This window comes from Chelonia mydas, chromosome 25 (assembly GCF_015237465.2).
Source record: "Chelonia mydas isolate rCheMyd1 chromosome 25, rCheMyd1.pri.v2, whole genome shotgun sequence".
Lineage (NCBI taxonomy): Eukaryota > Metazoa > Chordata > Testudines > Cheloniidae > Chelonia > Chelonia mydas.
This window is the reverse complement of record NC_057858.1, coordinates 15,904,625-15,918,107: the sequence shown is the minus strand read 5'-3', so window position 1 is coordinate 15,918,107 and position 13,483 is coordinate 15,904,625. Positions and strand designations below refer to the sequence as shown.

Genomic DNA, 13,483 nt, shown 5'->3' with positions numbered 1-13,483 from the left:
TACAAAAATCTAACAACCCTCCCCACAACACCCTTTTGGGTCAGGACCCCTAAAATTGCAACATCATGACATTTCAGATTTAAATATATGAAATTTATGATTTTTAAAAGTCCATTTTCAAAATGGACCATGAATTTGGTATGCCCTACCTATCTCCTTGTGAAACCGCTGAGCAGACTCTGCTCGTTCCACCTCACAGCCTCTCTCTCACATACACTCTCCCTGGTTCAGACTTCTACAAAACAGCCCAATTTGGGGTTCTTAAGGAGGACAATTAAGATCAAACAAACTTCACAGCCTTGGAGCGGAGAGACATCTGCTCTGTCAGCCTCTTCTAGAGCTCATCTCCCTGGAACCTTTGAGCCAGTCTTGGGATGCCCAGTACATCTGCAAATGGCTTCTCAGCAGTACTAAGATTGCCCCCCAGCCCGAGCCTGCTCCAGCACCAGGGACGGCTTCAGGCACCAGCGAAGGAAGCAGGTGCCTGGGGCAGTCAACAGAAAGGGGCGGCACTCCGTCAGGGCGGCATGTCTGGGTCTTCGGCGGCAATTCGGCAGCGGGCCCTGCAGTCCCTCCCTTCCTCTTCGGTGGCACTCTGGCGGCAGCTCAACCAGGCTTGGTTTGGTTTTTTTTCCGTTGCCACTTGGGGCGGCAAAAAAGCTGGAGCCGGCCCTGTCCAGCACCTAGCTACTCACTTCCCTCCATGAGCCAAGAACTCAGGAGCCCCTGGATGACCCAATTCAGCAGCAGAATGATGAGCCTAAGGAATGGAGACCAGGAATAAGTGAAGGTTCCACGGGTGAAAGTAACTTAAAGGATTTACTGGTACGCCAGTGTCCTGAGCAGGGGCAGGGCCTCAACCAGAAGGGGCGGGTCCTCAACTGGAAGAGGCAGGGCCTTTAGTGGCCCAGGCCCTTTAAACCAAGATTTAAAGAGCCAGGGGCTCCGCCGCAGTAGCGGCGGCTGGGAGCCCCAGCCCTTTAAATCACTGCCAGGGCCCCGCCACCGCTACCCCAGGGCTCCGGCAGCAGGGCTCGGGCAGGGATTTAAAGGGCTCAGGGCTCCTGCTGCTGCTACTGCCCCAAGCCCTTTAAATCGCCGCTGGAGCCCCGCTGCTGGAGCCGGCAGAGATTTAAAGGGCCCGGGGCAGCAGCGGCGGCTGGAGCCCTGGGCGCTTTAAATCGCCGCCCGAGCCCTGCTGTTGGAGCCCCGGGGTAGCAGCTGCGGCTGAGGACTCCGGCAGTGATTTAAAGAGCTAGGGGCTCCCGGCCGCCGCTACCGCAGCGGAGCCCCGGGCCCTTTAAATTGCCAACAGAGCCCCGGGGCTCCCGGCCACCTCCGCTATCTGGGGGCTCTGGTAGCAATTTAAAGGGCCCGGGGCTCCAGCTGCTGCTGGGAGCCCCAGGACCTTTAAATCGCTGCCTGGGGAAGCCGGTCTGGTATGGCACACTAGCTCTTGCCAGTATGCCGGACCGAACTGGCTTACTTTCACCTCTGGAAGGTTCCCAGCAATGGAGAGGTATGTTTGGTGAGGCGTACAGGCTGGCTCAGTGAGAGGAAGCCCACTCTGGCACCTTTCACTGTGTTTACTTTAAAGGCTGTTTTTAAAAAAAAATTAATTGTAGGAGTCTCTCTCTTTATTCATATGGGGGTGAAGGGTGAGTTCTCGTAGGGTTCCCATTCCAGGTGCCTCTCTCCTCATTCCAGTTGCCAAGCACTCTTCCTTCTCAGTGAGCCCTACCCAAGGAATGAGGGGCTGGGACTCCAGCTCCTAGGAACCTGCCTCTCTGATGCATAGAATCTAGTCTACGCCTGTTTCTTCCTGTCTCCTCTGACATTTCACAGGCAGCTTGGGCAGAATCTCTCTTCAAATGGCTTCTCTTCCTCCTATTCTCAATAACCTGAATGGAAGAATGCTGCCCCACCTCACTGCTGGGCTTCTCCTTGCCTTGGCCTCCTCTTCTTCCAGTGTTTTCTGAGGTCTTCATTTCAGGAGTTTATTTTGCCTAGTCAGCCTGTCCTACTGCAGCTGCAAGAGAGCTGAAAACAGGCAAGTGACTTACACTAGGAAACACGTGGCAAACCTGACTGTACATGTCAGTCTTTTCCCTTTGTGCCTGTAACGCTCCCTAAAGCACACGACCCAGGCACCAAGAATCAGCAGAGAAACAGACTCCACATCTGGGAGAGTGGTGTGCTGGCATCAGAGACTCCAGGACGCGAACCATGAGAACAAAACAGCTCATCAAATACACTTTGTTTGTCTCCTGTTACCTTTTCTGGGTGAGTCTGAGCGGGGAAGGGGCTGCCAGGCCCAGGGTGTGGCTGACACTGGACGGGCAGCAAGATCACTGCATGCAGGGAAACCCACTTTCAGAGTCGTCCCAGTGAAGAGTCACTCTGGCCAGTTGTGATATTAGGGCCCTGTGGTGAGGATGTCAGGGTGCAGGTCCCTTGTAAATTGCTAATCTGCCCTTTGGTATCCCTTCATCTGGGCTCCCCTGGGACAGGCTGAGAGACCTGCTTCTCTTCTCCGGATGGGCAAATGTCTCCTGCTCCCAGGATTAGATGCTGTTGGGGATTTTTCCTCTTGCAAAATGATGAGTTTGTCTCTGATTCTTCCTCCCTAGGTAGCCAGTGGGCTCATGGTGGCAGTTGGTATTTATGCCAAACTCTCTAAAGAAGCAAGTAAGTACCATTTCCTGTCCCTCTCTGAGTTACTGTAGCGGGGTGGCTACCCTGCTCCTAAAATAGAACGGGTTAAAAGCAGTTCTGGAGAGGACTGTGGCTGGGGATGGCTGATTGGGGAAGCAGCCACAGCTGGGCCACGCCCCAATCAGGCCCCCAGCTGGCCTGTATAAAAAGGCTGTGAGCCAGATGCCCAAGGAGTCTCTCTCAAGGCTGGGAGAGAGTAGGGCTAGCCAGGATACTGAGGGGGGTGCAATGCTGGGGAAGGAGCAGGCTAAGCGGGGTGCTCTAGGCTGGCAACTCCCCAGGCTGTAGGGCCTGGCTCAAGGCCCATAGAGGTACTGGAAGGCAACAGGTCTGAACCCTCTTGCCTATGATGAGTGGCCTTTACACTGCAGTCTGCCCCAGGGAGTGGGGGCTTGGTGATGACTGGCAGTAGCCCAGACTGAGGCAAGGTGGGGATAGTGGGTTGGGGGTTCCACAGGAAGGGGAGACCCAGAGGTAGAGTTTGGGGGTGCTGCCAGGGGGCAGAACCCAGAGAAAGGGGCACTGGGGTCTGTGAGGGACATGGGGGCCAGAGCTGTGTGGATCACTAGCCTGCAGAGGGTGCTCTGTGCTGGATAGAGCTAATTCCCCAATGACCCACAGGAGGCGCTGCAGGAGTGAGTCCACTCCTTTACAGGTTTCAGAGTAGCAGCCGTGTTAGTCTGTATTTGCAAAAAGAAAAGGAGTACTTGTGGCACCTTAGAGACTAACAAATTTATTTGAGCATAAGCTTTCGTGAGCTACAGCTCACTTCCACAGATGCATTCAGTGGAAAATACGCTATTTTCCACTGAATGCATCTGTGGAAGTGAGCTGTAGCTCACGAAAGCTTATGCTCAAATAAATCTGTTAGTCTCTAAGGTGCCACAAGTACTCCTTTTTGCTCCTTTACAGTTACCAAACTGGAGTTTAGATAAAGCTAACAAAGTGACTGCAAGGTAATTGTGCAGTCATTGCTCGCTTCCCAGTACCGTGTGGAGATGAGCTTTGTGGCCCATCTCTGACTGGCAGTTTTCAAATCACCCTCCACCATGGTTCCTGTATGTCACTCCCGCAGGGTGTTGCCCAATCCTTTTGATGGATCTACAAGGGTGAGAAGGATTATTAATAACCATGTACATTTGTCATGCCCAAAGACTGCTGAGTGTTCAGCAATAATCAATAAACAAATTAAAAATGGATCAAATAAGGCGGTACAGCCTAATGAATGCCTGAGAACTCTGGAAAGTAAACTCAGGAGGGAGCTCAGCTCCTTCCACCAATGCCATGAACCTAAGGCTTTGTTGCCTTGCCCAGTTTCAAGGCTGGGGAATAAACCTCCAAGCACAAATTCCCTCTTCCTTCAATGTGCCATTTGTATTTGCTGAGCACTAGCTATGTGCTTGGTCCTGTACAGACCATAGAGACAAACATGGCCTCTGCCTGGAAGGGTTTACCGTCCAAGGTGACAAATGTGTTCATCAATTAAACATGCGGACCCAGGCCACCTTGTAGTGCAGAACTTTGTTTGGTGAGTGTTTTGTAATCCCAACTGATGAGTGCAGGAAGGAAATGTGTTTCAAGGGGAGGGTTGGGGATTGCCCAGGAAGGCTAGTATGTGGAACTTGTCCAGCTTAATGTTTTTCTGTGAGCTCTGCATCCATTCTTGATACTCCGAAGGGAAGAGAAAGGAGCATGATTTGGCTTGCACTAAGTTCTTACTTTGCCTTGTTTTTCAATCTCTGCCAGGTGCTGTGGATTCGCTCCTCACTGATCCCTCGCTGATCTTGCTCACAGTGGGGATCCTGATGTTTGGCATCACCTTTGTGGGGTGTACAGGAGCCTTGCGTGACCTGCCTGTGCTGCTGAAAATTGTAAGGAGAGGCTAGTGGGATGATTTCTTCTACCTGAAAGGGATCCCTATGCCTTGGGCTGCCCTTACTAGGCAACTTCCTGCCTAAAGAGACTGCCTCAAAGAATGGAGTGTGAACCTGCTCCACCTGCATTAGGAGATAAATTTTTGTCAGTCACTTAAGTGGATGCTGAAGGGGAGCACTGGAAGTACTAGCATGTTACTGAGCTAGTGGGAAAATAGCTCCCCAACTGCCTGAACAGCAAGGAGAGAGAAAAAAATCAGTGAATTCCTGACCACACTAAAGCCATCTTTCAGAGTAGCAGCCGTGTTAGTCTGTATTCACAAAAAGAAAAGGAGTACTACTGGCACCTTAGAGACTAACCAATTTATCTGAGCATAAGCTTTCGTGAGCTACAGCTCACTTCATCGGATGCAGTGAGCTGTAGCTCACGAAAGCTTATGCTCAAATAAATTGGTTAGTCTCTAAGGTGCCATTAGTACTCCTTTTCTTTTTACTAAAGCCATCGTGACTCATAACTTCTGCTCCTCACCTGTCCCTTTGGTTGCACATCCAAGCAAAAAGATGTGGTGGCTTGTGCCAGTTGTGTCACCTTTTTAATGTGGCCTGTTTTTCATATTTGCACCAACATTTTGCCATTTACACTATTTGTCCCAAGTCGAAGGGTTGTTTATAATATTTGCCCATCAGAATCCACAGTTGTTGCCTTTATGGGAATTTTGTAGAGACTTTGCAAATGTAACATTCCTCCAGGTGTTATGAGGTTATCTTGGGGATAATTTCATTGTGGAGTATCTTGAGGCACAGACATGCTACAGCAGTGCAATGCAAGAAAGTGTGTATGATATGTTTGGAGACTGCATGTTTCTTGTAGCTAATGGAATCCAATGTGGCTGGAAGAGGTTTAGGGTGTGTTCTTTTCATTTGCAAATAACAGAAATTCCCTCTTGACAGGATTTAACATGTCCCAGTAATACAAAAGGAAAGGTTCCTTCTCAGGTGTCAACTAATGTTTATCACTATAGCTGGGTAAATACTGGCGCCCTCCAAACAATGTCTTGGAATATGGGCTTCAATTTTAAAATACACTTGCTTTGATGTCCTTGTGCGTTTCTGAGCTGATCTTCTGAGCCCTCAAGTTGCGCTCAGCAACATTTGGGTGAACAAATTTCAGAATGGCCTGTGTAAAAATCTGTGTAGGAAGAGCGCTCCATAAGAGTTATATTTATGCAATTGGAGAACAGAAACAATCCCATCTGCCTTATGTGACCACACTCAACTGAATTTTGAGTGCTGGGAATCAAATGCGCGGACTCAACATGATAAATCTACGGAGTAAAAAAAAATTTTCACAACTTGTCAAATAAACATGAGGAAATTGCTGACTGCAGCAAAGCAGCAAAAACTCACCAAAGAAATTGTTTGCTAACTCAAAGAATTCATTTCCCTGTGCTGGTTCCTGTGCCGGAGACTTAACCATGCTAATGAAAAGATGGCATTTAAACTAGACTGGACAAAACACTAGAGACTAGACTGTAGGGAACAACAACCAGCCCCAGCGATGGGCTAACAACACTTGGCAAATACCTAGCACTTTGCAACTTCAAAGCACAGCCAGGAGGTGAGTGTTATTAGCTGACCTCATAGGTCTTTTCCATCCCTAATTGTTGAGATTCCATGAGGGACACTCAGACAAGGCTCCTTCCAAGCAGCTAACATGGATTTATGGCTCATGACAACAATCTAACCTAAAAAAACTAACCTTTTGTCCTATGATAGCAAAGGTGTTAACTGCCCACTTCACCTTGAATGACCTCTTTCATGCATCCGATGAAGTGAGCTGTAGCTCACGAAAGCTTACGCTCAAATAAATTGGTTAGTCTCCAAGGTGCCACAAGTACTCCTTTTCTTTTTGCGAATGCAGACTAACATGGCTGCTACTCTGAAACCTCTTACAACATGTAATTCCTTATGCTAAACAACCTGTTCCACCTTGTATTTAGCTGTGACACTCTGAGTACATTTCCCAGTCATGAAGAAGAGCTCTGTGTAAGCTCAAACTCGTCTCTTTCACCAGTAGAAGTTGGTCCAATAAAAGATATTACCTCACCCACCTTGTTGGGACCAACACAGCTACAACATTACAAAAAGCAGCAAATAGGGCAGTCACAATGGCAGCAAGGTCAGGGTATGTCTCCCAGCCTAGGTTGACAGATCTGGGTGAAAAAAGAAAAGGAGGACTTCTGGCACCTTAGAGACTAACCAATTTATTTGAGCATAAGCTTTCGTGAGTTACAGCTGACAAAAGCTTATGCTCATATAAATTGGTTAGTCTCTAAGGTGCCACAAGTCCTCCTTTTCTTTTTGCGGATACAGACTAACACAGCTGCTACTCTGAGATCCGGGTGAGCAGAGCTTGCACTGGAGGCCGAGCAACTTCAAAGTGCTGTCTCTAACACTATCTTTAAAACACGAGTGCAAGCCCCATTAGCCCTAATCTGGGCTGGGAGGCTTGCTCCAAATGCTGACCTGCCTGTGCAGTCAGTGCCTGTCCCAGTGGCACAGGCAATCTCAGCTCCATCACCAGGGCTATAGCAGAGGCAGTGGGCCATTCTTGTCTGAAACATTCTAATCATTTCCTTCTAGCCTCACATGCAAATGAAGCATGGAGGCTTGTGGGAAATTCTGTTCTCGGCCATGCTATATTCCTCAACTGGGACTTGTAGGCAGGGGACTTGACTCTCCAGTACATTCAGGTAGTGATATTTACCAGCAGTACTACTGTTAAGCCATGATGGGGAACCCTGCCTTGTAATAACACTGGTACCCAGGTGGTTGCCTGGAAGTTCTCGCATTCAGCCCTCCTGCTGCAAGGAGGGCTGGGACCTGGAACAATAGCAGTGTAGTGCAGGCAGGAGACACCCTTCTATGCATAAATAATCAGGCCTGGTCTCTCCAAGGGGCTGGTCACTTAAACTATTCCCCTGCTCAGCCAGGTCTTGGGCTTGTCCCCTGTACTCTCTGCAGTGTTTCAGCTGCTGTGTCCTCTTGTAGAATCTGGAACTAGATTTTCCAAGCCTTCGTGTACAGGGTGCATCTCTGGAGTTTCCAGGGATTGTCTTGTGTGTAACAGGTCCTAAGCAGGCCCCAGTGCCTTGGGGGCCCCCAAGATAAGGTATTACTGAATGGGAAATGCTGATTTATTGCACTGACAGCTGACTTCCTCTGGACTGTTGGAGGTGGAGGATGGTATCATTGGTGCTCTGGGCATCAGTATTAACACACATACACAGCAGGGTGAATGTACATGACACGTCATAGACACGGCCCCAGCCCCACAGAGCTCTTGCTCTAAGGGCTCTTGCATCGATGCTGGCAGGGGGGAACTGGTTGCTCTACACGTTGTTCTGATGATCTCACCCCTTCATTTTTCAGTTTGCTTGGATTTTACTGATCAGTCTCATTCTCCAGATCGTGGCTGCTGTCCTGGGATTTCTCTTCTCTGGCATGGTAACTGCACAGTTAACTCCAGAGCTGGCTGACACTTTGCTGAATTAGACAGTTGCATTTGGCAGCATAGTTGCATGAGCACAGATCTAGAGGTCAGCAGCACCCTATGTAGCCTTGGTCAAGTCTCTTCCCCTCCCTGCCTCAGTTTCCCCTCTGGAAGATGGGAACATTAATACTTCCTCTACCTACCTGACTGTGAGGTTGTCAAGATTAATCAGTTAACATCTGAATGCATACTGTAGTGTGCTATATAAATGCGGAATATTTATACTCTGGCTGCCAACAGAAATGCAGGTCAACCTTCTTCATCTGCATTTTTTGGGAGGTGAACAGGGAAAATGGCAGCCACTTGGGTTTAACTTGCATTTGTCCGTGTGACATGCTCAGGTTAGGGGTACCTCGGAGTCAGAGGCCAGATGCCACAGAGACAAGACTTGGGCCCAAAGTGCAGGAAATGGAAAACAAGGGGAGCTTCTGCAAGTCAATGAATCTGCCTGGTAGATGCTGACAACTGCACTGTCTGTGTGTGTTGCAGGTGTTGGAGAAAGCAGCATTTCTGATGGGAAAAGCTATCTCTGGTTATAGGAATGACCTAGATTTACAGAACCTTATTGATTATATACAGAAAAAGGTAATTTAATAACACCTCTCAGATTTGTATCATGCTTTGCTGTTTAACTATTTCAGTGAAGGCAAATGGCCAAACAGACCCTGTCTCAGATCCTCAGTCAGTGCTGGGATCTCAGTGCCAGCCTTAGACCCTCACATACACATGGAGCCTAAAGCCAGGTCCCTGATAGCCAGCTTCTCATTGTCTTGCCAGGCCCTGTGCTCAAGTCAGTGTTTCCTCCACTCCTCACACCACAGAAAGGAGAATGGTCTCCACTTATTTTGTGTGTCCATGGCAGCAGCTGTGACTTTCACCAGGGCAGATGGGAACAGGGTGAAATTTCACTATGGGCCAATTTAGGGAAACTCCCCATTTTTGCTCCCTGTTTGCACCACAAAACACAGTTGCTTCTCCCCTCCCCAAATGGATTGCTAAAGTCCCCTGAAAGTCTCAGGATCTACCTGTGAATACCCATTAGAGAGATAAGAGAGAGATGGTTGTCACCCGTGTCTCAGAGTCACTTATCTCAGAGCTATTCTCAGAACTTCTGTCTGTACAGCCCCATGCACACTTGGGCCCTGTGTAAACAAGCAGCTACCCCAGGGTCCTCCTTTCTGTTTCACTCTCTCAGTTCGAGTGCTGTGGGGTGCATTCCTACAAGGACTGGTCTCAGAATATTTACTTTGAGTGCCAAGACTCTAACCCCAGTCTGGAACGCTGTGCTGTGCCTTTCTCCTGCTGCATCCAGAAGGATAAAAAGGCAGCCATTACTGTAAGTCAAATCTGGCCACATTTTTATGGTTAAAATTTTTTTCTTGAAGTTTCTATTTTAAAAAATCTCCACTGCAGCACGTGGTTGGGAACTAAGGGCACACATTAAAATAAAGCCAAAGAGATCAAGTAGGAAAGTATCAGAGGTACTTTGCATTTATATAACGTTTCATGTCAGGATCTCAATGCAGTTTGCAAGGTCAAGTCAGTATCATTATCCGCCCTGGGTTAAGGAAACTGAGACACAGAAAGGCAATGTGAATTTACTTAGAATATACAGTGAGTCTATGGAAGAGACGCAAACAGAACCCACATCTCCCAATTCCAAATCCCTTATTCTAACCACTTAACATGGTGCCTGTTTGTAACATAGCTGGCTAGATCACTAAGAACAAAGCAGCGTTCTGTTCTGGTTCTTTGATTGGGCCCATCACTATGTATCAGAATCATAGGACTGGAAGGGACCTCGAGAGGCCATCTAGTCCAGTCCCCTGCACTCATGGCAGGACTAAGTATTAGCTAGACCATCCCTGATAAGTGTTTGTATCAGGACACCTGTCCCCTCCCTCTCCTCTCAGGGTCAGGCATGCAGTGACTACTTCAGGGGGGAAAGAACAGATCCTGTTCCTCACTAAACTCTTGCTGACTCTTCTCTCCCTGCAGAGTGTTCTCAACAGCATGTGTGGCTATGGGACCCAGAACCTGAGATCATGGAAAGCAGAAAGTCTGATATACACTGAGGGCTGCTTGGAAAAGATTGTTGGCTGGGGGCAGAGAAACCTGCTGCTTGTTGCAGGGCTAGCAATAGGACTGTTTTTCTTGGAGGTAACTGAGGCTGTAACAGCGTTAAGACTATGTCTGTACTAGAAAAGTGCATCAGTTTAATTAAATCCATTAAAAACTAATTGAGTAAACCAGTGCAAACCCTCAAGAGTAATGCACTTAAACTGATTTAAGCTAAATTAACATAAGCAAAGGTTAAGCTGGTAACTTACAAATGCAAGCTAAACTAATATCTCGCATGTTGATGCAACCTACCTGCATGTATAGAAGTGCATCTATATTAAGAGTTTGCATTGATTTAAATTGATTTTGAAATAAATGTGGTTAAACCATTGCATTTTTCTAGCATAAACAAAGCCAAGAATCTGCTTGGCTAGCTCTGCTTGGCTAGCCCTGTGAATGATAACCACACCCTTCCGGCCAAAGTTTTCAATCTTGGGTGGCTAATGTTAACACCTAAATCCATAGTCAGATATACAGTACTAATAATATAGTGACATATGAACAATAATGCTTAGGCACCTAAACAAGTAGCCTGATTTTCACAGGTGCTTAACTCCTGCAGCAACCATGAAAGTCAGTGGGGGATACAGTTCTTGGCACCAGAACCTTGGTTTTTGTCTAGAGGGTAAATTACAGGATTTTGTGGTCCCTTCCCTGGCATTTCCCCTGCTCTAAGACCTCAGGGATGTTGCTTTCAGGTGTTAATGAATCCAGCCCTAGTGACTTCCTTTTCCCTTCCAGATTCTCGTGTTTTCCATGGCCGTGATGCTCATTTACCAGATCGACCTGATCATACAGAAACGGAAAAGCACAAGGAGGAGAGGCCCCGAGAAATAAGTCTGTTACTCCCATCAAGAGCCCAGCATGGTCTCTGTTGCCACTGGTGTGGGCTGCGGAGAAGGAACAAACTGAGATCTCAGACAAAACACTTTGAATACCCCAGAGGGTGCCAGGGCCCATGCCCCAGGTGAATAAACAGACAGTGGAAAGCATTTTCTGTGCATATGCTGCTTGGAAAGGGCCCTTGCTGCCTGGTGGGTCTCTCTCTCCCTCCTCCCCCCCTGTTTTATTACCATGGACATATTCACAAAACCAGATCTTTCTTTTCTGAGATTCCTGATGCTTATTCTCCATCTGTGGTCACAGTCCTCTGGTTGCTTTAGCGCTCACTTTGGAGGACAGGGTTACAATTGAAAAGAAACTGGACAAATTGGAGAATTGGTCGGAAATCAACAAGGTGAAAGTCAGTAAAGACAAGTGCAAAGTACTACACTTGGGAAGAAAAATGTCAAATGCATAACTACAAAATGGGGAATAACTGGTTAGGTGTTGGTGCTGCTGAAAAGGATCTGGGGGTTATAGCAAATCACAAATTGAACATGAGCCAACAATGTGATGCAGTTGCAAAAAATGCTAATATCATTTTGGGGTATTGTAATAGAGTCCCCAGAGGGCCAGGTGGGTAGCCCACCGAGTTTCCAGCCTTGCCTCCCTTCAGGAGGGCCTTTCAGTCCAGTTCCTAATGCTTGTATGGATGGGGCTTAGCTTTATCTCAGGCTCTTTAATGTTCTTGCCCTCTCCTTACTAGAGGGGGAGTGGGGTGGAAATGAGCCGTACACCCCTCCTGCAGCAAGGGCAGTTGGAAGGGGAGCCAGGTCCCTCCCACTCCACCAGGCTCTTACCCAGGGTCCTATGAGTGCCAACAGGGTCAAGCACCCTGGAATGCCCTCCAATTTGCTCCTGGGTCACTTCCTACCATCCATCTCCCCACATGCCTCCAAGTCCTATATAAGATAACAAAAGAAAATGAAAAGACAACTAAACCTTCAGCCCAAACTTGGCTCAGCAGGTAGTCTTATTCCTCACAGGGAGGCTGCTTTGGCACCCTTGTTCAGGAGCCCACAGGGTAGGTCTGTCTTCCTCCCCAGCCTCCCTCTTCTGAACTAAGTTGCTCTCAAGTTTTAAGGTGCCTCTCCAGTTAGAGCATGCTCTGCAGGTCTGGAGTGGTGGTGCTTCCTTTAACCCCTTCAGGCCCAGTGTGGGCTTTGTACACTGCATCACAGGTACATTAACAGGAGTGTTGTTTGTAAGACACAGGAGGTAATTGTCCCATTCTATTCAGCACTGGTGAGGCCTCAGCTGGAGTACTGTGTCCAATTCTGGGTGCCACACTGTAGGAAAGATGTGGATAAATTGGAGAAAGTCCACAGAAGAGCAACAAAAATGATAAAAGGTTTAATATATCTGACTTATGAGGAAAAGTTTTAAAAAACTGGGTATGTTTAGTCTTGAGAAAGATGGCAGAGGGGGATCTGATGACAGTCTTCTAATGTGTTAAGGGCTGTTATAAAGAGAATGGTGATCAACTGTTCTCCATGTCCACTGAAGGTAGGACAAGAAGAAATGGGCTTAATCTGCAGCCAGGGAGATATTAGGGAAAACTTTCTAACTATAGGTTTCAGAGTAACAGCCGTATTAGTCTGTATTCGCAAAAAGAAAAGGAGTACTTGTGGCACCTTAGAGACTAACCAATTTATTTGAGCATGAGCTTTCGTGAGCTACAGCTCACTTCATCGGATGCATCCGATGAAGTGAGCTGTAGCTCACGAAAGCTCATGCTCAGATAAATTGGTTAGTCTCTAAGGTGCCACAAGTACTCCTTTTCTTTTTTCTACCTATAAAGATAGTTAAGCTCTGGAGCAGGCTTCCAAGGGAAGTAGTGGAATCCCCGTCATTGCAGGTTTTTAAGAACAAGTTGGACAAACGCCCATCAGGGATGGGCTAGCTTTACCTCGTCCCCCCTCAGTTCAAGGGGCTGGACTAGAAGACCTCTCAAGGTCCTTTTCAGGTCTACATTTCTATGATTGTGATAGCACACACAGGGGGCTTTGATCACAGTGAAGCGATTAGCAATTGCTGCGGAGAAATTGTGAAGCTGTTTACAAGTACCAGTCTCTTGTAATAACTAATGGGGAATGTGCCAAAGGGATGGAATTGTTTCATAATAAAGATTTCCCCCATTTTCCATGAGGTGCCAGTTCTTTGGAGTTTTAAAGCCACAAAGTCCCTGTCATGGAGGCCACTGGCTAGTACAGTCCCTGGGGGATTTGTATCACAGGCTCTGTGTTCGGCTATATTTGCATGTACTGTAACTATTCAAGTTATTGCCAGGAATGCTTTCTTGAAGAGCTGAACCTTTAGGATTGTTGTTTTTTTTTTT

General features: G+C 47.6%; 1 protein-coding gene and 1 long non-coding RNA gene across 2 annotated transcripts; one reads left to right on the top strand and one right to left on the bottom strand.

Moving 5' to 3' along the window:
- LOC122463815 lies at positions 1–4,512 on the bottom strand. Its single transcript, XR_006287436.1, has 3 exons — positions 4,435–4,512; positions 3,705–3,816; positions 1–760 (listed from the first exon to the last, which is right to left on the bottom strand). It is a non-coding gene; the product is annotated as an uncharacterized LOC122463815 (long non-coding RNA).
- LOC114022431 (tetraspanin-33) lies at positions 1,327–11,557 on the top strand. The gene is made up of 8 exons (XM_027834271.3): positions 1,327–2,283; positions 2,631–2,688; positions 4,462–4,586; positions 8,022–8,096; positions 8,632–8,727; positions 9,338–9,478; positions 10,141–10,302; positions 11,005–11,557. Exons 1-8 carry the CDS (start codon positions 2,227–2,229, stop codon positions 11,098–11,100), a joined length of 810 nt encoding a protein of 269 aa, XP_027690072.1. The 5' UTR covers positions 1,327–2,226; the 3' UTR covers positions 11,101–11,557.
- Positions 11,558–13,483: the final 1,926 nt, after the last annotated feature.